At 33.5% G+C, this 27,217-nt stretch overlaps 2 protein-coding genes across 2 annotated transcripts; both read right to left on the bottom strand.

The window, feature by feature from the left end:
• Positions 1-2,464: 2,464 nt before the first annotated feature.
• On the bottom strand, positions 2,465-7,544 carry LOC122288920 (protein HOTHEAD-like). The gene is made up of 7 exons (XM_043095745.1): positions 7,368-7,544; positions 7,021-7,276; positions 5,144-5,483; positions 4,562-4,863; positions 3,966-4,351; positions 2,793-3,358; positions 2,465-2,666 (listed from the first exon to the last, which is right to left on the bottom strand). The coding sequence occupies exons 2-7, from the start codon at positions 7,109-7,111 to the stop codon at positions 2,609-2,611; spliced, it is 1,743 nt and encodes a 580-aa protein (XP_042951679.1). The 5' UTR covers positions 7,112-7,276; positions 7,368-7,544; the 3' UTR covers positions 2,465-2,608.
• Positions 7,545-11,189: 3,645 nt separating this feature from the next.
• On the bottom strand, positions 11,190-21,086 carry LOC122288919 (SPX domain-containing membrane protein At4g22990-like). The gene is made up of 11 exons (XM_043095744.1): positions 20,752-21,086; positions 18,581-18,639; positions 17,685-17,805; positions 16,533-16,844; positions 16,326-16,430; positions 15,715-16,169; positions 14,548-14,849; positions 13,993-14,177; positions 13,078-13,268; positions 12,731-12,864; positions 11,190-11,614 (listed from the first exon to the last, which is right to left on the bottom strand). Exons 2-11 carry the CDS (start codon positions 18,631-18,633, stop codon positions 11,376-11,378), a joined length of 2,097 nt encoding a protein of 698 aa, XP_042951678.1. The 5' UTR covers positions 18,634-18,639; positions 20,752-21,086; the 3' UTR covers positions 11,190-11,375.
• Positions 21,087-27,217: the final 6,131 nt, after the last annotated feature.

Below are 27,217 nucleotides of genomic sequence, written 5' to 3'. Positions count from 1 at the left end.
TTGTAAATTCTGTGATGATGAGCTGGAGTACTTGTTCAATTGATCTTGCAGTAGCTTAACAATATATATACTGGTACTGGGGCCTTTCTCTTCTGCTTTTTTGTATGATCTACCTCATGATCTGGGAACTCTTATATGATCTAAGCTCGAAACGAACGTAATGTCTCACCTGAAATATATGTGCTTTAAAATCCCTTGCATGCGGATTCCACAACCTTGACATGCATGGTTATAAATACACGTGCACGCATGAACTTTGCACTTAAAAATCATTAGTTTTTGTCACAAACATGACGTTGCGATGAAAATGGCATTAGCTGTATGTGTGGCAGTACTACAGAAAATTAACTGAAAACACAAAATGCATGCGTTATATTTGTTTTGTGAGCATACCTCTTGCATATATAAAACCCGATCTTGGCGGGCGCCCCTTGAGATCATTACATTTAATTAAGTTGAAACAGTTGAAGGGCAACTCTCCTTTGGCGGGTCATTAGAAAGCTAGCTAGAATATTGGATATACAGGCCATGCATATATGATGCCTGCCAAAGGAGAGAAGCCCTACAACTAGTTCGCTCACCGGCCGATCGCGACGATCGACGATCTTAATTCATGTCAAGCTTTTTGACAGTACTTCGAAACCCACCACCTCTGGTTTGTGTGGAGATGTCAAGCAGCTCGGTCAGCTTTATAGGCTCTTCCAACAGTGGATAAGCGGTCGAGGGAAGCATATGCCATGGATATCCTTCGGTGCCTGCTTTCTACGCATTCCATTCAAGGCTGCTTTAATCAGGGACAAAAAAAAGAAGAAGCTTTCTTACGAATGTTTTTGGATTCTGCTTTATTTTCGATCGACTTCTGAACGTTTCTTTCATCAAGCTGGAGTGAGGGAGAGAGAGAGAGAGAGAGAGAGAGAGAGAGAGGGACAAAATAAAGAGGGAGATGCCATGGAGAATACACGATGCCTTTTTTGTTTATCTCTCTCTTTCCCTCTCTATCCGTTTGGGAGACAATTGCAGCAAAACCCTGGGCCTAAAGGTATATCCTGTGTCATATTCTCTCTCATTTTAATATGCTTTTTGACATCCATTGGCTATTTGAAAACAAACAAACAAAAGAAAACAGAGTAAAAATAAATTATAAATCCTACCTAGTACTCTCCTGGAAAAAAGTATATATTATAATGTACTTTTTTGTAGTTATACATATAGGAATAATTTACAATTGTACATGATGAACTCTGGTTTTTATAGCGTTTCACTAAATAGCTACAGTACTCTCGTTAATTAATAAAGTTTTTATCTTGTTTCTACTCTTTCAACGAATCAACTTATTAATCCTTTGAGATAATTGCATTTTTTTTTTATCTTAATTGATGTGTACGTTAGACTGTAAAATTAATTTTATTATAAAATAAATCTAATATATCATATCAAATCACATTAATTTATAAATTTATTTTTATAAAATCTCTTTATGACTTAAGTATTTTTTTATGACTAAAGTATTTCTCTTTCATATATCATTATTACATGCTAATGTTATTTCAAATATCATTATTTTTTCTGCTTGTCCTATTAATGGGAATGACTCGCTGCATGCAGTCGCTGGATCTTGCTGATGATCTTATGGTAATGGCTCCATTAACTCCGCGCATGCATGCAAGTTTCTGAACTTTGTGTTGTTATATTATATGATCACATGCACTCAGTTTGTGAAGTTTTCCATCAAATAAATAATATTAATTCAATATATATACTTTTCTTCTGGGGTACTACACCGTATTGATAGGACGCTGCTACACTCACCGTTGGTGGCTCCCGGAGCCACCGTTAAGCAAAAAAAATTTTTGTTTTTTTTTATTTTTTTTTTCAAATCATTTTTTAATAGTTTTAAACATTTTAAAAAAATATAAAAAAATTATAATAATATTAAAAAAAATTTTCTTAATCATTAAGAAAAAGAAAAAATTAAAAAAAAAAAAATTTTGGGCCAGCGGTGGCCCCCAGCGGGAGCCACCAGCGGTGGCCATAGTGTTTTCCATTAATTAATAGCTGGGGTAGCTCATGAAGTCGCATACAGTCCATGATAGTCTTGATTAGCACCACAAGTACCACAGATTAACAATGTTGAAGACGTGAAAATAAATTAATTGCATAATCGATCCTCAATGTACACATTCGTTTAATTTAGGACTTATTTAGATGGTGAGATGAGATGAAATGAGTTGATATGGTTTATACATAATAATAAGATTGTTGATAAGTTGATATGAGATGAGATAATTTTTTAAAATTATGAGTTTAGATTAAGAAGTGAGATGAGATAAGATGATTTTAGATTAGAAACTAATAATTTTAAAATAAGTATCTGGATGAAGGAGTATCTCTCTATACGAGTTTGGTTTCGTCTGATCATCTCTTATACCAAACTTCTCCTTATATATGTATCATTTCAAATCCATGACAAGAATCAATTATAATTAATTTGACATTTCTTTAGGCTTTCAACGTACAGATTGCAAAACGGAGTCCTCCAAATCCATGCACTTTGATCAATTATGACAATTAAGCTCATAAAAACAAAAAACATGTTTACGATCATGATTTACTCGTGAGAGTCATTCCCAGCTAGTCTCTCTCTCAATATCCTTACACCCATGTACCTGCATCGCATTGATTTATAAAAAGAGTCAAAGCAATAGATATCAGTTGCAAGATTCCACATGATTAACATGCAGTCATGTCTATTTTAGTATGTTGCAAATAGATTAGAATATATAGTTATGTACCTTCCAAGCATCATGACAGTGGCCTGAGGATTAGTTCCAGGAGAGTGATTAAAAGTGGATCCATCGATAACCCTTAGTGCATCAACTCCAAGAACTTTGTAATCATGATCAACAACCTTCCCCATTTGGCAGCCTCCATGATAATGCCAAATGGTCATCACAGTATCCTTGCAAAATTGTTCCAAGGACCTTGAAGCATTTGCATGTTTAGGCAACAAATTTATTGGGGAACTCGCGGTCATGTTGAGAAGTGCTGGCAAAGTTAAAAAGTCGTATCTGAACTTAGAGAAAGCCTTTGACTCGATTACTCTCTCGATGGTGCTAAGGCCTTGGACACATCTTTCCAAGTCTAGGGGGTCTTTGAAGTAGTTGAAAGTGACAGATGGGTTGTCATTGGCATTCAGGGTCTGGAGCTCCAAATGGCCTGTGGACATTGGACCCGTGATTTTCTCAAGAATGAATCCACCTCTGAAGGCTGCTTCGTCAAGTTTGTCCATGAGTTCCACTGCTTTGGCTAGGGCTTCTGGGGTCCTTTCTTTGGGTGGGACTGTGGAGAGCTGCCCAATCTGTTAATGGCGATCGATCAACACAAACACATTAATGTTTGAGGTCAAATTTCCTTAAAAATGTTGACGCTACAAATTATGGTATTATTGTTGTTTTGCACCTAAAAAATCTGCGTTTACAACTTTAATTACTTTGGATTTTCTGCATATGCATACGCTTTTCTGCCTTTCCTAGGGATATGGCATCCCATGGCCCTCTGTTTCGTATTCAAGTGTCATTATTTTGTTCTAGTTGTCTCTGTCGGCTGCTTGGCTAAAAGCAGGCCTGGGCTTCTAGACAGGTAGAGAATTTAAGCCCAGTTAACATCCTGAAAAAAACTAGGCTTTTCTACTTCTCTCTCAGCCCAAAATAGCTTTGTTGTGACTACAAAACACTACCCCGTTAAACAATGGCCCAATCTAATTAATTGCTAGCACCTAACCATTTATGGAAAAGTATAGTTGCAAGCATATACCAATGTGTTGTGATTGGTCAAAAATTAGATTTTATTGAAAACAGTGTTAATTTAAATTTTAAGTATGAATAAATCAGTGTTGATACGCAGATTAATGTGCGACTATATTTGTATGTAGCAAAACTCCCATTTATATATATATGTTTAGGTACCTTAGGAGAGAACATCCCGAAGTCTCTCGTAGCACCACCGGCAAAGTTGGCACCGCTGGCTGCTTCAATGTAGCTTCCAAAGTGGGTGATGCCAACGGTTTCAATGAGAGAGATCTCGACCGGGACTGGAGAGGGGATGAAGATGGCATTCATGGGATTATCCGACATGCCTTGGCCAACCATAGGCAGGTCCAAAACTTCTCTGATTTTGTGGGCCTTAAGTTGGTCTTGAGGCCCTATTCCACTTAACATAAGTAGCTGTGGGCTCCCCAATGCACCAGCTGATACAATAATCTCGTTCTTGGACCCCTTCTTGAGATAGGCTCTGTGCCTGGCCCCCGATGCATCTCTAAATATCACTCCGTGGGCCTTGGGCCTTGGTCTTCCTGCTTAATTACAAATATTGATTTTGATGAATAAAATTAAACAAGCATTTATTTTGAAGACATACTATAAATAAATAAATGTTCTCCTATTTTTAAGAAAATATATCGAATATTTTCTCGTGGCTGGTCGATCAATTTAATCCCTGTAAGGATGCAAAGTACAAACAACTATGTATTTTCTGATGTATATATGGGAAACAACAAAGTTACCTCGAGTTCTAAATAGTATTCTATGCACAGAAGCATGCAAAAGCACCGTAAGGCCACTAGGATTAGCATATTCGAGCAAGTCGGCAGCCGTATGTCTATGGCCATCTTTATCAAATATGGTGCCCCCAACCTTAGTCCCGTAAATATGATCATACGTGAATCCATTGTCCGGCACCACCCCGACTTCCAACATCCCGTCCCGAACCGCTGTCTGCCACTGTTGCATTGGTGGCTCAAATGCCACCACCCTTTCCACCCATTGATATGATTCATTCACTAGCCGCCCATCCCATCCCACTTCCCTATTAATTATAAGCCAATTTAATTATCAAAAATTATCAACATAGACATATATGCAAACACATGTAGTACTATAATGGAAGATGACACATGAGGAAATCCAAGTCATACTTATAATATTATGATAAATGATACTTATAATTATAAAAGGCGTAAGTAACGTGCAATCTTTTTTTAAAAATAATAATAAATATGAGATTTATATGAAAAAAAATTAATTAATTTTTTAATAATAGACCCTACTATTTTTTAAATTACGTAGCATTACTCTAATATTATTACCAGATGTCATGTAGGGAGGCGCGTGAGTAGAATCCAGCATTTAAGCAGCTTCCACCGCCCAAAACACGAGCACGTGCGTTGATGACGCCGTCTTTTGAGATGAAGCGTTGGGAGGGGGAGGTTGGGGAGAGGTCAGAGAGTGCGGCGCCAAACAGGTTTAACTCAGTGATGTTAGGATTGCCATAAGGCGAGCCACCACGTTCGAGGAGTAAAACGCTGTAGTTGTGGGAGAGAGTGGCTGCTAAGGGACAGCCAGCCGTACCTCCGCCTACAATGATGTAGTCATAATAGGATATGGGTGGGGCTGAGGTTGCCTTGTGCACGAAGCTGTAGTTTGGAGCTGTACGTATGCACGTGAAAATTAAAAAAATAATAATAAAAGGAAAAATAATAAAATTAAAGGTGGAGTACATACATAAAATTAATGTCTAGATCTTACATTTATTTCGTTTTGTACTTTGATATATAATGCAAGATGAAAGGAGGTTCAAATGTCCAACAAGTATAATATAAAGTTTTCTTATGAATGAAATTCATTAAATACATGCGATCGATCGATATAAATTTTTGAAATAAATAATAATTAATAAAATACGACTTAAATAGTTAAATTCATGTTGATTAGTTAGGATAATTTTTTTTTTCCTCAAAGGCATTATATATATAAATAGGGACCACTTTCGTGAGTTTATTTGGAGTAAATTACAAGAAATTAATTACTTAATTAGCCGTATTAATTATTAACCTGCATTATAAGGCATGCATAAAGTTAGCTAGGGTACGCAGTACAGTTGTGTGGAGCCAATGGTAGTGCACCTACTTTCATTAATATTATCAGCTAATTTTGTGGTGCTTTCATTAATATTGAGAATGGGTCATTTTCAATATCCTACATATATGGACAGCATTTGATTCTCATTAATTTGTTATTTCTCTCCACATACAGCTAATTTCACTAGCCATGGAGAAGCTAGCAACTTAGGTCAGCCTCAAGTACCATATGCTACGCGGAAAGCCTAGGCCTGATAAGATAACATGGGATCTATATGAAAAAAAAAAGAAAAATAATTTTTACAGTCGACAAATGCAGTCGGCGTGCAGTCATTTTGAAAAAAATGAATTAATATGAGACCTATATGAAAAAAAAAATTATTTTTATAACTTTTTTTTATTCATTCTGTACAACCATGAAAAAAAATATTTTTATAATTTTTTTTATTTATTCCGTACAGCTACTGCATGCCGACTGCATTTACTGACTGCATCTAGCAAAGCCCATGCCGCCCCATGTAATATCGTACCTAAATAAATTTTTTTTAAAAAAAGGGACCGTACTCCATGTTTTTATTAATATGCACTAAAAGAACTTGAATTAGAAGGTTGAATGTAAAATCTCTTTTATAATTTATCTCATCAAGAAAAATAAAAAGATTTTTAAATGAGAAATAATATTTATAGTCTTAGAGTGTGTAAATTTCGACATACATTTAAAAAAAAATACATAAATCTAAACTTGCATGAAAAAATTATTTTTTTAACAGTGAAATCTATGTTTATTCAAAGAGAGCGTGCATGATCTACACACCTTAAAACTATATCTAACATTAATTTTCTTAAATAATGAATTTTTCAAATAATTCATATCTATGTATATAGAGTAACGGTACATACAATAATTCTTGAAAACGTTATGATCTAAGAATTGAAGATGGCCCAACTTATCACCTACATTTTATATATATCTGCATCAGTACTATATATATTAATTTCAGGTTTTAAATAGTAATTTCACATAAAGTTTGTTCAAAGCATTTCTAAAGAAGGGCATTAATATGAAGAAGTACTTAGAAATTAAGACAGGAAAAATGGGTACGTACCCTTTTCAGAGGCACAAAAGCCACTAAAGAAGAGCAATATTCCAGCAAAAACAGCAGTACCAAACCATCTCCGCCGGCTAAGCGTAGCCATTATCTGATCACTTTCAAAAGCTCGATCGATCCTCAGGATCACAGGCCTTACTTGAACAGCTTGTGTACGTATATAATTGTGGACTTATACTACAAGCAAAAACCAGAGCCTGCAACGATCTAGCTCGCCGGCGATAACAGATATGTAGCGGTCGTACCGGCGAAACTGGTCCAGGAAGTTGAAAAAATCATGTATAGGTCAATTGGGCATGCAAAGATTCAAGAAATATTAATGCAGAAAATATGATCAGACGTACCCAGAAAGGCCTGCTGGCTCGGCCAAGTAGCTAGTTTTAGCCCAGAAAATCAGAACCAAGTGTAGTCTAGAAGAAATTAGAGAGGTAGGAGATGAAATTTAGCCACTTATGCTTAGTGGCTGATTGGGTTTATATAGCTCTCATGTGTTTCGGCTAAATAATGTCATATTCGATAAGATCGAAGAGGCAGTTGGGTTTTGTTTATTTCACTAGATTATAAGCAACATGATTTGTTGTCATTGTTGATTCATGTGGGTCTTTAGGAAAGTGTACGTTAAAGCTGTAATATTAATATTAAAAATTATTTCTTTTAATTAGGTTAATAATATTTGAAGATAATTAACAACAATTTTATATGATATCATAACTAAACAGTTTCGAGTTCGAATCTTAACTTTAAACTTCATTCAATTTAACTATATATATAGATAATGATATCTTATTTGGAAATTAGCAAACCTTGTATCTAATATTACTAAAACCCTTAATTCTTAAACGTGTGATCCTTAATTCCTAAAATTAGGATATTGTTTCATTAAACAGAAAGAAAATTGAAGATTGCTCATGATACTACATATCGTACGTGATATATACGAGTAGTACTTGGAATTGCGTTCGTCCGAATATATGTCTTTTGAAAATATCATTATCCATTGTATCTCATTTTGCTTATTTATTTTAAGAGAATTGCTTAATTTATATAAAAATATTGTGGATCATATATATATATAATATGTTGTGGGAAATTAATGATATACAACAACTTGTGAAGAAAGTAGTTCAGTTTGAGTTAATTGCCGCCACATGATGGAATCCTTATCAGTACTACGTACTGTCTGCATTCTTCTAGACCATGGATTAATCTAATTAAAATCGGGCATTTTCAGCCAGCTTCTGCATTAACTGCTACGTCTCCATCCCTACCCGGCCTATTATATTGTATCGAAAATGTGACTATCTTACCCAAATTAAGGGGCACTACCTAATTTTTCTAGTTAGCAGCTCGCAGCTACCCAGTTAACGCTAGCTGGCCTTTCCTTTCTTGTTTTGATCACTCAAAAGTACCGTTCTCGTCCTGGCTCTCTTTTCTCGTTGGAGGTGTGGAATTACTCTGTGATCTCTCTCTCTCTCTCTCTTCAAAGTTTGTTTGTTTTTCTTCATTTACGTACAAAATAATGGAGAAGAAAACTCATAAAACTTGGTCGTGTTGTGTACGTATGGATGGGAATTACTACCAGTACTATTCTTTGTATCCGATGGTCGTGTCGTGTACGTCATGCCCATGTCATGTACCTCATGCTTTGCTACCTTATAGCTTAGAATCTACAAAATTATGATCCATCTCGGATGGTTCTTACAAGAATTAACAGATCAGAGACTGAGAATGTTTGAAACAATATGATCGAATTAATTTACATGCATGCATGACAGACGTATGTACGTGTTCACTAAATGCAGCTTCCAGTCAAAAATAATATTGGTATATATAAGATCATGCATGCATATATGCATGGTTTCGTCTACGGCTCCGATTTAATTATGTTACTACGATGATGATGATCAGACTCGATCCAAGAAAGCATTTTGTTTTGTACGTGTGTGTATATATATACCACAATGATTATATATTACAAGAAAAATAATTTTTTATGACACTAAAATTGAACGTGAAAAATACAAAATGATTATAAAAAAAATTTTGATAACCATTTTATATTTTTTACGTCTAATTTAAGTGACTCATAGAAAATCTTTTTTTTTTTTATATAGTGTTATATAAAGCATTTTGTTTTTAAACCATATTTTTCGGTGATTAAATAGCCTATACACGATGAGGGTCTGCATCGGAAGAAGAAAACAACCAAAAAATGTACCCTGGCCTGACTATGAATGCCGCGATGACCCACTTAATTAATAAAAACACGTGGTAGCCTTATTAATGAAGATGAGCATCATCCCTAATCGATTGATGTCAACTCTGTCATAAATATTTTACTATGAGAAATTATATTTTTAATTTTAAGATGTATAAATTTTGTATATTTTATTTGAAAAATATTATAGTTAAATATAAAACTTATATTAAATTAATAATAAATTTCACTCCTTTTTTTTATTAATTTTTAAATTAGCGTGCGAGACTACATTTTAAGATTATATTTCGCATTAGTCCGTATATATTTCCTTTTAAACTATCCCAACCATTTTGTTTTTTATTTGAATTTTTTTGTCGTCCTTATTGAAAAAGTATATACTATAATTAATATTATATATAGTCGGTGACATATGATCAGCACATGAGCTGCATGTGATGATTAGAATTAGCTGCAAAAGAAAGGGAGATATATATTATACCAACAATGATAGGTTACTACTTCACTACTATTCATTTACTACTCTTTTCGTATTTGATTTTTTTTTTTAATTTTTTAATTTTGTATATACCAATTACCAAAACTTCTTATCAATCTTAGCACAACTGAGATTTACCACTTCTGGAGCCTCAAGAGTAATAAAATATATAGATAGGTAAAGAAGGGGAGAAAACTATAAGATAAAAGGATATATTTGGACCAATGTGATCGGAACCCAGAAATCCATTGAAGATGGTCGAAACCCAGAAACCCATTTCCCACACAGAGCTCCACCATCAACCCAATTAAAGAGGAGTAAAAACGAAAGCAGAAACCACCAGAGAATAGCAGTTAGGAAGAGTAATTTTGTATGCCCAAGATAAGATTCGGCCAGCAACTTGGGCTGCTAGATTTGGTGAAAATAACTTTAATTAAAAACACTGTAAATAACTTTAACTAAAATTAATTATAATAGACTCAATATATTTACAGTGTTTTTAATTAAAGTTTATTCCACTGCCAGTACTAAGCGTAATCAGCATCATAAAACTTCGTTATTGTAAATGGAATTAAGGCTCAACACGTCCCACGTAATTCATTAATTACCGACTTAATCAACGAGCTTTGTCCCCTAATGCCCATGAATGACTCGGCAAAGACTTTTTTGTGGCTAGCTGTTATCTATATCCACGTGTCGTCAGCTGTTTATCACTAGTAGTAGACGTCTACGTGTCATGGAAATGAAAGAATTGGTTACCATCAATGGCTGTCCTAGTATACGAAAAAAATGCTAAAATTTATATTTTCTTAAAAATTATTTTTCAACTCTAATTTAAATTAAAAACAGTTTATATGTAAATTGAAATTATTTATAATGAATTAGAATAATTATATTAGAATATTTTTTTTCTGAGAATTTAATCCCATCAATCTACGTTTTATTTTTGAAGTATAGTTAAAACTCTCAAAATCAGGATGCAATAGTAATTACTAATTATTAAAAGTATGTGGAGGCCGGTGACAATGACTGTCACATGATCATGGTGGCGATAATGGAACAATGATGATGACTGCAGTGACAACAACACCGGGTTTGTATTCTAGCCACAGACCTGGAATCTTTTATCGGCCATTTGACTCTTGTGCGTGCTTATTCACATTGTGAATTCTTAATTTGCAGATCAAGAGACGCCAAAGGGTCTTTTTGAGTGATTTTATGCACACTTGCAACCTAAATTATGAGCACACATTTACCCGCATATTGGCAAAGCAACAAATGATATTATATAGCTTTGAAACAGTCTCCTTTGAGGTAAAATTACCATACTCCTTAATATTCTCCACTCAATTACAATATAAAGCCAAAAAACCCCACAATTTTCCGTCATTCAGCTCAAAGGTTCGGCTTATATTTAAATAAAGTAGTTGAAGGAGTAAAGATTAGAATTTTCTAGGTTTGCAACTTTGAGGATCTCCACGGCAGAGGAGTAAATTTATTATAATCCAACAGATCAAGAACAAAATGAATGAGCTCGTTTTCTCACAATACACAGCAATGATAGTTGATTGTGAGGCAAAATAATGAGGAAATGGAGAGATCTTACAGGGACTGGATTTGCATTGGATGGACAACTATTGATACAAGAGTTACTAATCAATAGAGAGAGTTGTACGTTAAGCAGGTGGCAACAATGGAGGAAATGCAAATGAAGAGTGAAGGAAGTAGGGTGACATTCAAGAGTCTACTCTCACCCAAGTATCCAGCCAAAGTTATCGTGCCATCTGCGATCACTCGTGCAATTGTCCCAGCTTCTGTTGAAAGTAGTCCACCATTATAGGTTCCACGGGAAAGCCGGGATGACATGACCCTAGAGAGGAGTGCCAAGTTGACACCTGAACCAACAGTTGAGAAAAGTCGTGATATATTCCTTTCAGGATGCAAAGATCTGGGACAAAATTTGAATCTCCACAAAGAAATTATATTCTAGTTCACTATTGTTTCTAAGTTATTCCAATACAATACATTTATTAGAGCTAATAAGTATACATTTTGCTGATCACGTGGCAGTGAGATTGTTACAGTACTTTCTTCTTTTATATATATATATATATATGAGTAAACACTGTAGACCACTTTTTGAGCGATTAGAGTCTATACATATACATATATATAAGAGATTTATACCTAATTATAATTTGAAACTGATACAAGTCATGGAGGCTTAGTCCATTAAAATTTATAGCAATGGCCCAAGTGAACTAAGTTTTATAGAAGAAAGTTTTTGAGTTCATCCAAAAAATTTAAAAAACAGAAATGATAGTTTCTTATCAAATACAAAATAATAAGATTTGATGCCCTTTTGTCTTCAAAATGGAAAAAGGTTTATTTTAAACAGGAGCAATTGCAGAAGTCCCCTCCCAGTTCTATAATTTTTTAACTGTAAATATTTTCGCCTAAATTAATTCAAGATTAAATTAATTCAAGATCAATATAGTGCGATATCTGATGAATTATGGATACCATTTATATTGTGCCAATATCCAGATTCAATTAGATGATCTTTGGTTTATTTCATCTTACGTTTATAACTTAAAAAGTTATATCAAATCTTGAGTTTCTGGTTTAAGTTTCTGAACTTGTGGTTGGCAGATATACATATAACATACCAATTCCAATTTCCAAATAGACAGAATATCAAAATGGATTAGCATGAAAGGTGTACAATGATGATAAACATAGAGACAATAGCTATAGCCGATCGAAGAAAGTCAATGTGACTATAAAAAAAAAAGCATCAGGCTTCTTGAAATGAAAGCTCACAAGACAAATCCACAAATGTGGAACTGGATATATTTGAATACTTCCAGACATACGATAATCCTAGACCACATTGATTATAACTAAATATATCACTTTAGTTGGGATTTGGTTATTCATGACGTGCAGGTTTCCTTTCTTATAGGTGCTTATTAGAAACGAAAATGAAATTGGACTGAACAATATCTCACCTTCAAGTACTTCAGCAGAAACAAACATGATGAGTCCTGAGCAGACATACTGTGGCACAGAGTACGGATTTATTATATGGAAGCTCAGGAGTATGCCTATGCAAACCACAATTTCAGACGCCAATAGAATTTGCCTGCAATCAGAATCAGACAGATGAAAATTAATGCATCAACAGTTTATGAGAAGCATCCAAAAACTTTAGAACAAATTTCTTCTTTTTTCCTTTTTTTTTTTTTTTTTTTTTGGGTGGGGAGAGGGGGAGGAGATATAAGATAATCAAATACTAATGATACTGAACATATGACAGAAATTAGAGATCAAAAGCTTGTTACTGTTAAATAATTACCTGTCTTCAAACATATTGCTAATGTAATTTCCAACAACAATGTTTACTGGAAGAACTGTCAGGCCAAGGGAAGCAAGAAAAATTGCCACTGTGCTCGTAGACCAGTGAAAGTAGTATGTGGTAACAACACTTGATTCTGAAAGTAAAATCTCCATTACATATTTGAGCATGAAATATATCAACAACTGAACCTGATGAAACATAGAAATTCAATTAGTGATTGTTTTGAGGTTCCTAGTGTTTCAGCTCCAACCAAATATTAATAGCAGATATGAGATTAGGAAGAAGATTTTAGGAGGAAAAGCTTTTTGATTATTTAAACCAGTCCATGGGCTTGGACAATAAAATACATCACAGCAATTAAAAGATAAATGAGCAGGATCTGGATTGCTTAATCTCCAGCAATTCAATAGTAATTTATTTTTATTTTGGGTAAGTAAAACACAGAGTAAAGTCAATGATCAGGTTCTACTTTACATTGTGAAACGTGATTTGATAACTCATCTCAACTATTGGTTCAAAGAAAGCATCTCAGCAGACAAAGCTTTAATGTGGAAGCATAAGTGCTTGCTCACCTAATTGGGACTTCTAGCTGCATTCTAATGAATAAGTGAAGTTGTAACATTGATACTCGGCTGGTTAACAAATTTAAACATCCATATACATTAGTATGTTTCAGCAATGTGGTGTTTTTGTGTGTTTTCATAAAGCATACATATTGGGGGGGTCACATTTGAAATATATATTTTAAAGAATAAAAATAGTATTATAGTTCTGTTGTCCTGAAAGACAGAACAACAAAACCACGTGTGTTAATAACTACATACTTTTTTTTCATGTCAATGATGAAATCAAAGACATACATCAAAATTATCTGTTAATTTTTTTAAACTAATATAAAAGTCACCTATATACCTTCACAGAGGGTGTAAGTAGTCTATATGCTGATCGAATTGAAGTAGCTGGATGGCGAGATTCCTCAGAAGCTTCTTCACTTTCATCACATTCTCGCTCACTATCTTCATCTTGTTGTTTATCTTCTGAACTAACAAGCAATGGTTGTTTAAGTCCTTCTTCAAGGGCATCATCCTGTACTGCTTCTGTCATTCAAAGTCCACAATCAGAACTAAACATCTTGAACAGAGAACTTAAAAGAAAACTTATCCAAAAAGAAAAAGGAAAAAAAAAAAAAAAGCAGAGATTAAAAGAGTGAATTTTTGTTACACTTTCCAAAAATGATGGATAGGTAAATCACCACTCTGATTGACAGATTGATGATGTCATTTAGAATCTATATACGCTTTAGAAGTTTCCAAAATAGCAAAACCAGTTCTATGAGGAAAAAAAAAATAACCGTAGTCACATTAAATGGTCAGTTATTCAATTTAAAGTTGGAAAAAAATGACATAGACATGGCCAGAAATGTGCAAGATATCAACCAAAAAGTCAGCACCATATAAATCAACATACCAGAATTCGATTCCCGAGGCACTTGATTTTCCTCAAAATCATGAGAAGGTTCTTTAAATGAGATGCACAACCAAATTAAGTATATTAGCCAAGCAACAGCCATAACCCAGCCAGGCAAGGTGTCTTGATTGAATGTAAGCTTGTAGATCCTAAAATTAGTTTGAAGCAAACCAGCTAGAGCAGGACCACAGGCCATTCCAAGAGCACTAGCACTAACAAAAGCTGCTGATGCTTGCATGCGGATTTTCAGAGGTACACAATCACTGATATACCTCCGGTTCACAGCTCTTGCAGAACCCAATCTACAATTTCAAAAGTGTGGCTACGTTAATACATATGATGAGCATATTATAAATACTATACTGTTATATCGTCTGGAAAAAAACTAGAAAAGCATTTCTTGGTCGTAGAAGAGACCATAATCTCCTAATTTGATATCTGATACCACACTTCAGTAAGATGAAAATTACCGTCTCTTTCTATAACCAAGAGAGCAGAAACCAATCTTGTTAATATATTTTCATAACAGAAACAAATCTACAACCATAGCACAAATGGTTTGGTGAATGAAACTTTTTCTACTTGCAATCTGACCATTTTCATGTCACTTCCTTGATTGAAAGAGCTATGTCTGGTCTTTCTTCTATTACTCAATCTCTTAATGTTGTAAAGCCAATTGTTTGGGCACCCAAGCTTTGTACAGGCTCCAAGTTTTGACAACAACTAAGATTCTCGTACAAATACGTGCATGTTTAGGGTGTGTGTTGTCATGTACATACACAGTTAAAAGTTTTTTGTGGCATATTCTTGTTGAATGGGTCCATAGACCTTGCAGTCTAAAAAGTTTCCTACCATCTCATAACTTTATCTATAAAAAAATGTATATACACAGTTATAACAGAACAAAATTCCATGAGATTTTTCTATTTTCTCATACTAATTTTGTGGTTTCATGAATTTTTTAACTAAGTAGTCATTTCTTAGTTACTTGCTTAGATGTGATAGTATATATTTTTTATTGTGATGAAAGTAAATAAATAAGAAATGCATAGACTTGTAAACTAGAATCCAACATGCAAAGATCTTCATTTCAAAATGCAGGAAAAGCACATTCTTGAAGTTATTCCTATCAAGTAATGACAAAGTACGAAGAACAAGACTACTTACCCACAGCAAAGGCGGCCAATTAGGAGAACCACTATCGAATTAAAATCATAAGCCAACGCATACAAGGTGTTTCCCACAAGAAGAGCTATGCTGCTAAATACAAGAGGTTGGAAGTATGATTTATTTGACCATGCACTAAAATACACCGAAGAAAACACCTGGGCAACTGCCATTGCCCCAATCACAATACCACAAACTGTTGCTGCAGCTCCAAGGCTCAAGGAGTAGTCGTCTGCTGTAGGAACAACAATATAGGTATTGACCATATAAAGAAATGTGTTGGCCAGGTTCAAGAGAAGTGACATAAAATGGTATTTCTGATCATCAACTTGTTCCTCAATGGGAGTAGGCAGCTCATCTTGCATAATGAGCGCATGTTGCGCCAAAAAGTTGAGGAAATTTGTTGAGTGAGTCAATCTGTCCACGGCTGCTCTTATTGAGTCAACGACAGGATCCTGTAGAGAAACCTAGTAAATACCATAGGAAATCACCAGCTTTGTGACCACTTCACAGCGGGTGTGGGTGTGTATGATAAAGAGTGAGAAACACGTGGAGAGGGGGGAGACAATGAAAATTTGAACAAATTGCAGTATATGTAATGTAACAGAAACCTGGAGGGGAAGAGCAGGTTGATCATATATTGATAAGTAGCTTCCCTGCCGATTCTGAAGTTCATGAAGATTTCGCGATACAGCTCCCACAACAGCCCCTATTCCCTGCAGGTTCCATTAGCTGTCAGTGAGTAAAAAATTTCAGAAGTCTTTTATAAGTGTTAAATGTTTAATAGGAAAAGAATCCCTCCAAGAGTAACACATTACCACATGCTTGAACACTTGCTGCAGCTGGGAGTAAGGATGATTTGCACGTGTTTTGACGTAATAATTAGTGAATCTATAACCAAAGCGTTTATCAAACTTCTTCAGTATCTTCCGCAGACCAATGGCATTTATCTCAACAAAAAAGAGAAGCTTTAAAAGATCTCGTCCCACTGCTCTATACGCTTCTCGTAATTCAGATATTTGAGACATATCAGGTTGCTGCTGAAGGGAATCATGCTGTTCATCAAGCTTAGCTAGCCTGCTTGCTAGTATCCCTTGTTGTTCCAACAGAAAAAGGACAATCTTCTCAATCTGAAATAATTATAAGGAATTGATAAATACACCATTCATGATCAACCCTGAGTAAAAAACACCAGAACTTAGGTCATCCATCATGACTGCACATGTGAGGTTCCTGTAAACAAACAATTTTTGTTCCCTAGAGGGTAAGTATACATCTTCACAAGAGCCACTGCCACTTAAAACATTGACATAGGTTATGTCTTGGATCCTCCCTTTAAGGCTGTATTTAACTCCAACCCTTTCTTTTCTTATTTTTTTTAATCCTGAGGGTAAGAAAGGTACAAAAATGTAACCTAACCATAAAAAAATTTACTTATTAAGTTTGATCGCATGAAGAGGTAGCTAGATATCAAATGTTCCATTACATATCTACGGGGCCTGACAGAACCCTTAATTTATCTGCCAAAACATCAGATGTTTCTTCACTTATCTTAAAGATTTGACAGATCGGCCATGGTCACTTTGAAAAGATAACCTAGTTCCATCTTAAAAGGTTAATAAGAAAACCTACTACAACTTGACTATAACAAATACTTACATAGTTATGTTAATTATAGTTCAATGGATTGTGTAATCGAGCATAATGACAAGGTGGGCGCGTTATCTTGGAACCAACTGTAAAGGAACCCTCTAAAATTAACAAACCTATAAGCTACTCAGTTTGACATAATGCATATGTGATTCAATAAGCAGATTGTGAAAGACAGAAATTTAACACGCATAAGTGAAGCACTGATGCATAAAACATATATATATTTTTTTATAGGTTGATACATAAAACATATATTAGTTCTTGTTACATCTTATTGTCTGTTTTGTTTCGTGACAAGAAACATGTACACAAAGCACCTGATTATCCAACATTCTTGAGAAATCCTTGAGAACATGCCGTCGATCTTGAGTCCCAACTTCAATTTGTTGAGCATATTGTTTTACTTTTTTCTTCATGAGTTTATAGTTAATGTAATACCTGGAAGAAATCAAATCATGAGCATCAATGACAGGAATCTAATTACAATGAAATGAAACTGTTGTGCAATAATATTCAGTAACAGTTATGAAACCCCAATCTTTATCTTAGGCCCCGTTTCTCAAGCAGGAAAAGCAGGATAGAAGGCAGAAAAGACTTGGCTTTGTTTTGCAGAAAAGGGACTAAGGCAATTTCAATTCTTGTATTGGGGTTTGTAAAAGTTTTTATTTTTTATAAGAAATAAAAATTTATTAATCCTCATAATTAGGCAAAGTACGCAGGTAGTATACAAGAGAAATATACCTAATTACAACATACTAACAAAAAAAGAAGCATACAAGTCATTAAGATCAGCCCCCTCTAATACAATGGCCCTAGCCCAAAGTAAAAGGGGTTTGTAAAAGTAGATAGGTAGAGTTGAAAAGTTGTTTCCAAAAAATTATGAGATTAATATGCTCACAACAGATGTACAACAAATCAAATCTTTGTAGTCACAAGGGCCATTAGACAAGATGTTCAATCTACTATGTTACTACCAATTACTTGTTCATAAATAGATAACCATAACAACGTATCAAAATTCATTTACCACCATTACCTAGATCCAAAAAAGGGACAACAAAAACACAGAATGCCTGTCACTAACTGATAACAGAAATTATTTACGTTTTTTCTCTTTGCTCATCTGTTAAGAGTATACTTTCATTAAGCCAGCCAAATGGATTAAATTCTAAGCGGTGAAAACTAGAATTATATAATTATATGTCAAGCATACCCTTGCCATTCTTGAATTTGCCTTTCCTTCAACCTTTTCCCAAAGGCAACCATCTTTCACTGCAAAGAAAACAATGGAAACCTATGTGAAAAGAAAGCTAGAGGGACATAGAAAAATATACAGCAGAAATTTGCATTATCTGTGATTAATGATACCCCGGAGCTGTTCCAGCACAGGAGGATAATGAAAGAAGACAACAATAGAAGATATATTTTGTACATTATCTTGCATAATACTTCACATAGAATCATCATGTTTATGCTAGTAAAAAACCCAGCTCCACAGGAAAAATCTTAATCAACATACAATTTCAAGGCTATTGTAGACCTTTTACCATGTCAGAGATGAAATATAATGATGGACAGTTACACAGAAAACCTGACAACTTCAATGGAATAACATCTGGCACTCATAGTGCAAAATGTGGTCTCCTTGTTGCACAGATTAAACAGAGAAATATTTCTCCTTTAATATGAATGCTAGGCAAATATGGATTGCATTGAAAATACACACATGCTATTCAACATGGAGACTATAAATGAAGCAAATTTGTTGAACACAATATAACAGTTTAAACCGAATAAGCATGCTAACAATTGAAGATATGCACACATACCCGGTTTACCAGAATCACCAATCTAAAATGTGCAAATATCACATTATATTTCATATCAAACAAAGCATTCATCTCGATCAAACTGAATAATGTAGAAACTTTAATGACCTTAAGAAACAGAATATAACTTGTGCATTTTACAGATAAACAGAAGTCCTTTGTCATAGTAATTGGAGGTTAGACAAATCAAGACTCAAACACACGCTAAACCCTGACATATGTATCTTAATTCTTGTAACATGGCATTTCAGAAAGATTGACAAAATCAACTTCACTTTCGCATAGAGCCATATGAGCACAGCCACCATATTTCTACGGATCCCCGCTACAATTAACTGCCTAGAACATTGAAGGAAACCCAATTGCATATTGTCTAAAAAAGAATAATAAAAAGCGACTATCTGTTGGCAGAAAATAATAAAATTCAACCAATATAAGGAAATATAATACAGGAGAGAATCTTGCAATTTAGCTAGGTGATCAATGATAAATAAATAAATGGAAAATGCTGGAGATCTTGATCCCCAATCCAAACCAAAGCAAGACCCATCACATTTTCTGCAGCATTTGAATATTGATTACCCATCCTTAAGCCAAAAATTGTATGTCTCATTGCTACATCAATCAGGCAGGAAAGTTAGAGTAAACCATCCCAAAGGATGGCATTTTCTCCCCATGATAAGTTTCAATAGAACTATTATTATAATACTTATCCAACATGCATATCGACTTGTCGGTTAACTTATGTCTTTCACAAGGTTTACGTAACTTAGAATAAACCACCCATCCTTTGAGCAGTGATTTCTTACTATATTGGCATTGAAGGGTCCGGTTAGTTTGATTCCATAAAACATGTTCATTATCATCTCATAAACCACCCAATTGGACCAAGCATGAAATAATCGGGTGATCAAGTTCTCGTATTTAAAAGTCAACCATTACATATCCATGGACTACCCTCGAACTAAAATTAAGCAATTAAAATAATTAATTAACCAAGAATAAACAAAAAGAAATAAGAAACTATTTCTAACTTATTAGAAAAGCCGAAGGGTCCTGCAATCCTTCTAAAGCGCTAACGAGCAATATGCGCAACGCGTAACAGTTCTCAAAAGCTGAATCCCTTGCATGTTGCTTTCAAGCTCGCTTCAGCGCTTACTTTATTCATGATATATACAAATGCCGTTCCTACGTATAGAACGACCATTAAATTAACAGGGTGCTCAAAAATGAAAACTCCAACTGCAGAATCGTATCAAACAGCTGGGAAAACGTAGCCTAGAAGTCCCTGTTGATACTCTGTTTGGTTGCCGAGCAAACTCGGGAGCAAACAGAAAATTAGTACCAACTGGTACGCTCTTCGTTGTCCGGATTCGGAAAACTATGGAAAAGTGAAATGAATTCAGGCGCGGAATATACAGGGTATCGAAACTCTCATTTTATTTTATTTTATTTTCTAAGTCGCCAAACAGAGCATGACTTCAGAGAAAACGAACACAAAAGGCATCCAACACACTGTATAAAATAAGAATTCATTCCTGAAAAGATGCATTACCGAATCAGATTTTCGGAAACCTCGCTTCGAAGTCTGCTTAAGGAACGAAACTGTTTAGATGGCCATCAACGAACATCCAGACAGCACCAACCCAAACAAAAGATACAAAAATAAAATAAAAATACAACGGGAAACACTGGAGGAAACAGAAATCTTTTACTTTCTTTCTTCACGAAGCTGCGGAATTGCCTATCCTAATCCAAACGTTCGAGAGCTAAAGGGATTTGGATCTTCAGAGAAACCACGTAAGAGGAAGAACCTTTATACGATAGAGAGGCGGAAAAAACCTCGCTTTTTAGACCACGGACTCGGAGAAAGTGGATCTTTTTGTACCATATGATTACGTGAAAGGGTTTAATTATTAGCCAACCTCGCATGAACAATACTTTTTGGATTGTCATTGACAATTTTATTTATTTTTAAATAATAAATATTTATAAATATTTAAAGTGTTTTTATCAATAATTATATTAGAGATGACCAATGAGGAATAATTAAAATTAGACTAATTATGTGAAAATTTTAAGTATTTTAAAGATTAATAGTGTAGAAGATACACCATTTACATAATTGATATACAAAATTAATAAAAAAAAATTATATTTTAAAATTTTCGTACAAGCCCGCTCTTATCTTATCCACGACACGTGCACCCCAACACTAGATTACAAGCAAAATGATACAATCTTTTATATAATTATATTTTAAATGAATAGTATTTTGGTAAAATAATTTATAAAATTAACATGAGATATCATCATTTTAACATGTGATTATAAAAATAAAAATATTTGTATGTCTATATTTTTTTTATTTAATTATCCATCTTTTAAAATACTTTTATACGTATTAAAAATAAATAAAAATCTAAAAAATAACTTCACTTGATTTTATAAGAGAAAACTCACCAACCAAGTATCATCATTTGATTGTCCCTTCACAAGAGAGACAAAAAAAATAAAAAGAAGAGGGGTAAAAGTGGGGTCTCTAGGGTCTACAAAAAATTGAAAAACTGGTCGCAACCGACTCAAACTGATTGGCCGCTTCAGGAATCGGTCGCCACCGACTCAAACCAACTGGCCGCATCAGGAACCGGTCGGCGCACGATGAAATTTATTCAAAATTGATCAACGTCGGTTCGGGAACTATTTGACCTTGGTTCAAATTGCAGAACCGACCGAACCAATAAAACTTTTTTTTTTTTTAAATATATATACTCAAAACGATTTCGTCCTTCCACTTACGTTTAAGTGAAGTGACATCGTTTTTTACATAGAAATATAAAAACATATAATTGAAATCATTTAAGACGTATAAAAAAGAAAATTTAATTGAAACAACGCCATTTATTTTAAATCAAACGACGTCGTTTTAATATCAGACTATTTTCAACTTCCAGCTTCTTCTTACTTCGTTCTTTGCATACTTTGCACCAGCTCCCTCTATCTCCTCTGCAACACTCTCTCTACTCTTTCAAGCAAATTAAGCCACTAAAATAATCAAAAATTGATCAAGAATAGATAGAGAACTGCCAGAATTGATATGGTCGGTTTTCCTCCTATCCATCAACCGGTGATGGTCGGTGGCTCCTCTCTCTTTAACAGCATTGATTGACGTCGATTTTGCTCAAAAATTATGTCAATTTTCACCCCAAAGGGTCTGTCGTTCCCCCTGTGAGAACAATTTTCACCCCTAAGGGTCTGTCGTTCCCCCAGTGAGAACTATTAGCTGGAAAGAATACCCAACAAAAAGGGCACTAAGGGGTAGGGTCATTGTTGTAATTATGTCGCTGATATTATAGTTGTCGCCACCACAAACTCGTATTGTACGTTTTTTGGAGCGGCTCCCTCCTCGTATTACCCAATGGAAGTGGCAAAGTTGGATTTGGCAACCTTTAAAATTATTTCTTCCTTTTATGGGCAGGGCAGGGTACCCACGACCTTTTCAACAAAAAATAGGAGTACGAAAGAATAATTATTTATTTTTATATCATTAAATAGGATGTAATATATTTATTATTATTAAATAATAAATAAGTATTTAATAAATAATTATTTAATAATAATAAATATGTTATACTTTATTTAATAGAATAAAAATGTAATGATAGTGTAGTGTATATAAATTTCTTTTTTAATTTTTAACACATGTATCGGAAATGTGCATCATTAACTTTAAAATGAAAAGAAGATTAAAACAAACGCCTCGACATCAGATCTTAATCTTGAATATTTTAATCTTTGGATTCGTGTCCCAATATTTCAAGTGTGCAGTAACATCCGTAAAACATTCCCATGTGATACGTTTCATAAAAAAAATATGAGTTTTGTTATATATAAATACAATCGCGTATTAATCTGTGTATCAATATTGATTTATTCATACTTAAAATTTAAATTAATATTGTTTTCAATAAAATCTACTTTTTGACCAATTACATCATATTGGTACACAGATTAATACACAATTATGTTTGTAACTATATTTTTTCAAAAAACATACACTAATCACGAACACATGCTACATGAGATATTTACATTATATTTCATTTATAAAATATATGTATATATAGTGTTCAATCCATGTGACATTATTCGTAGTGAAATGAATCTATGTGGACGTGTGTTTACAAATATATATATGATAATATAGTAGTAGAGAAATATTTTAATCACAACTTTTTTTATAAAAATAAACTTATGAATTTTTGAGAAACTTGATTAATACATTATATTATATAACTACTTTTATTATAAAGTAAATTTAATATATTATATGAAATCATGTCAGTTTCTAAAATCTTTTTAAAACTGTAGCATTTCTCTTCACTAATATAAGGTTATAAATAAAGCAAATTAATTAGTGGGGTATTAACCGTTGAAGCTTTTTTTTATTTATAAGTTTCATTTTTGAGTAATCATCGAACCCGAGTTGATTATAAAGTTAGATTACATGTTTGAGATAAGTTGATTATTTTTTCTTTAAGGGTTTTGCTACACAACCTCCCAACACTCCAACACCCTATCTTTTTTTTTAATTTTTATTATTTTATTTTTTATCAAATATTTAATATATAAATAATGAATAAAATAATTAAATGAATTTAAAAAGAATAAATTCAAAAAAAATATTAAAAATTTGAAAAAAGGTGGGATGTTGGAGTGTTGGGAGGTTGTGTAGACTTTTTACTTTAAAATAGCTGATGTGATCGGACGACATGTACCTTCGATATAATTTAAAGAAAAAATCTTCATAACCTCCCAACACACCACACTCCACATTTTTTTTAATTTTTATTATTTTAATTTTTATTAAATATTTAATATATAAATAATGAATAAAAGAATTAAATTAATTTAAAAAGAATAAATTAAAAAAATATATATTAAAAAAATATTAAAAAATTAAAAAAAGTAAAATATAGTGTGTTGGGAGATTGTGTAGCATTTTCTTAATTTAAAGGAAGCCAAAGTACTGTTTGCCGTTTGGTACTTAATTACAGACCAGGATCATTTTTAAAGTCATGCACTGTCTCCAGCCTACCTTTCATATAAACAAAGGAAAATACAAAGGTTGGTGCAGCTTTACAGCAAAATCATCTTAGTCCTACGACATGATCATTCCATCATGGCGTGCTTATTACTCAAAAAAATAAAAAATAAAACTCGTGGTAATTAATTAAAAAAATAATAATTACAGTTATAGATACACCATATAATTATTTTAAAAAAATAAATAAATATAAAATTTATATAAAAAAATTATATTTTTAATAATAGAGTTCACTTTTTTTTTTTAAATGACTATATGATACTTATATTATATACAACTATATGTAATATTATTCTTAATTCAATATATTAATAATAAAATTATCATAAATTATTAGAATAGGAGATTAAAAAACGTTTTAATTGTGTTAGAAATGGGAATGCCAATTAATTGGATATAAATGGTGGGTGGAATGGACCCATCAAATTATATCGGATTTGATCTCTTCGTCTCAAATTAAAATTTAAACGAATCAAATTAAATAAATGCATTCGATCTTATTGGCTAAGGACAAATTAAGGGTACAGATTTTGTTTTCATGTTGTTATTGTAGGCGGCAGATTTGTAGACTTTGTTGACTATAATTAGGAGCAAAAAGATGTCAAAATCAATATAAAGAGATATCAAAGTCGGGTATTTTCTAATCCTGACAGAGTCATGATACATCAAGAGTAAGACTAGGATGGTAAAAGTATTTTATTTTATTTTATTATTATAATTTTTTTAAATTTTTACATAAAATATAATAAATAATTAAAAATAATATTTTGATAATATTTTATTAAATTTTTATATAAAATTATCTCATTTTATCATTCAAACCGTACCTAAGTTTGAATTAGATTTTAAATAGTCCAATAATAATATTCATTTAAAACTTATCACATAGTTTTAGATAATATTTATCGTGTTTCAGATGATGGTGTTACGTCAAGAAGACTATATGATAGATAAATTTCAGATGATTAAATAACATTATTCTTTCATATCATGCTTTATGAGGGACAAACAAGAAGGTGGCTGCGTATTGCCATTTCTTCAGCACAGATCTAACAGGGCTGCTAGAGAAGTAATTCACAAGAAAACAAAAACCTCATGGCTTGCTAATCAATAATGCACATAATTATAATTTCGATCCAATAAAGAAGAAAGGCTTTCTGACTTCTGAGCCAATAAAGACTAGAGTAGAAATGAATTGAAATCACATGCAACCTCTGGCAAGTCTAAAGATATGAATAAGTCTATGAGATGCTGAAATTTGTGGACAAAGATACAAAAAGAAGCAATTTCATTAATAATATAGAGTTGGGCTTAGTATTTAATATGGTGGGCTACAGCACGTGGCTGCTGCTGCCTTTGAACCTAACACCACCACTAAGTCCATTTACCCTACATAAGCTTGGTGGGTTTAGTGATAGCGACAAAAGTAACTTGTTCAATGACAGGACACCCAACAATAATGTCTTATTCGGTCAGGATATGGAAAATATTATCCCTTGTCATCATGGTAATAAAAACAAGATGTTGCAGATAGAGTGGCTCTGCAGGATATTCCACATGTATGGACGAAGACCACGCGTACGGTTGCCTAACTACAGTCGCCAGATATTCCATCCATCTCTGAGCAGAGGGGATTCAGAGTTTTGGCTCTGATCATCTCCTCCCCCAGTCGCTCTTATAGTCCCTTGATTTTTCTCGTTTCTTTTTCGTTTGTTTCTTTTTTGTTATTTTTTATTTTGTTCTCTCTATAGCATTGACTCTCTCTGATCTGCTGCTTCCCAACATCCTCTTCCTGCACATGTCGCCCCTATAACCTTTATAGCCGCTGATGAAGTCGCATTAGAAAATTACGATTTTGCATGGCGCATTTGTTGCATGTGCAGCCCCTGCCGTGCGCATTTACTATGCACAATCGCGTCCTGAAGTGACTTGTTGGCCACGCGCAGCCCCTTCGACTTCAGTGGCCCTTGATCCTTCGGATAAGATACCGCATGTATTTCATGCGCCGCCACCGACAATGTTGTCCCCTCGCCCGCGACTTGACTTAGATTCCGGCTAATATTTTATGTTATAGCTTTCCTTAAACCGTGATCTTGCAAGATGTATCGTGGATATTTTCAAAAATTATCTCAAGATAAGAAGTGACAGTACACTCGCCATCTCCACTGCTTATAGCGGAGGTTTCACTGACTCAGGTGGTAAGCCCTTTGTTCGGTTTTATGCGAACACCTTAGTTCTGTTTTTCTATAAGACGTCGTCCTCTTGTAGGGACCAAGAAATTGGTCCCAAATAAACCAATTTTTTTTTCTTTTTTCTACCATTATACATTGTTATTTATTACTTTGAAATATTTATTGAGCAACCTCACTCCCTCTTCATATATCATCTTTTCAGTATAATGAAATCAAGCTTGTTTTAAAAATAAATAAAAAAAGTGTGGCTCTATAGTCACACATAGTGGACTTTTTTGTATTTTACATTTTGTTTTCTTTTGTTTTGTTTTGTTTTTTACATTTTTTTTATCATTTTAAATGATTTTTTTACAATATTATTAAAAAACACTTCCTTAATACTAAGTAAAAAAAATTTGTCAGGATCCCCATCTAGAAGAGTAGCATTTCTCTTGCAGATATGAAGTCTGTGGACCACCGAAGTGCTTGATAAACAACTTGTTTTCAGCAATCCATCCAATTTCATCTAATTATTATAATTTTCTTAAACTCACGTATAAAATATAATAAATAATTCAACTTTTTAAAATTACAAAACAAAAATAATATTAAAAAATTATATTCTAACAATATTTTATTTAATTTTAAACTATCATATCATATCATATCATCTCATCTCAACTAAACTAAACTCACTATCCAAACCTCTCCTAAACAATACACCAAACTAGCTAAGAATTTAC

The sequence above is a fragment of the Carya illinoinensis genome, chromosome 12, assembly GCF_018687715.1.
Source record: "Carya illinoinensis cultivar Pawnee chromosome 12, C.illinoinensisPawnee_v1, whole genome shotgun sequence".
Classification (NCBI taxonomy): Eukaryota; Viridiplantae; Streptophyta; class Magnoliopsida; order Fagales; family Juglandaceae; genus Carya; species Carya illinoinensis.
Note: the sequence above shows the minus strand (reverse complement) of the source record. Positions and strands in the feature narration are given on the sequence as shown.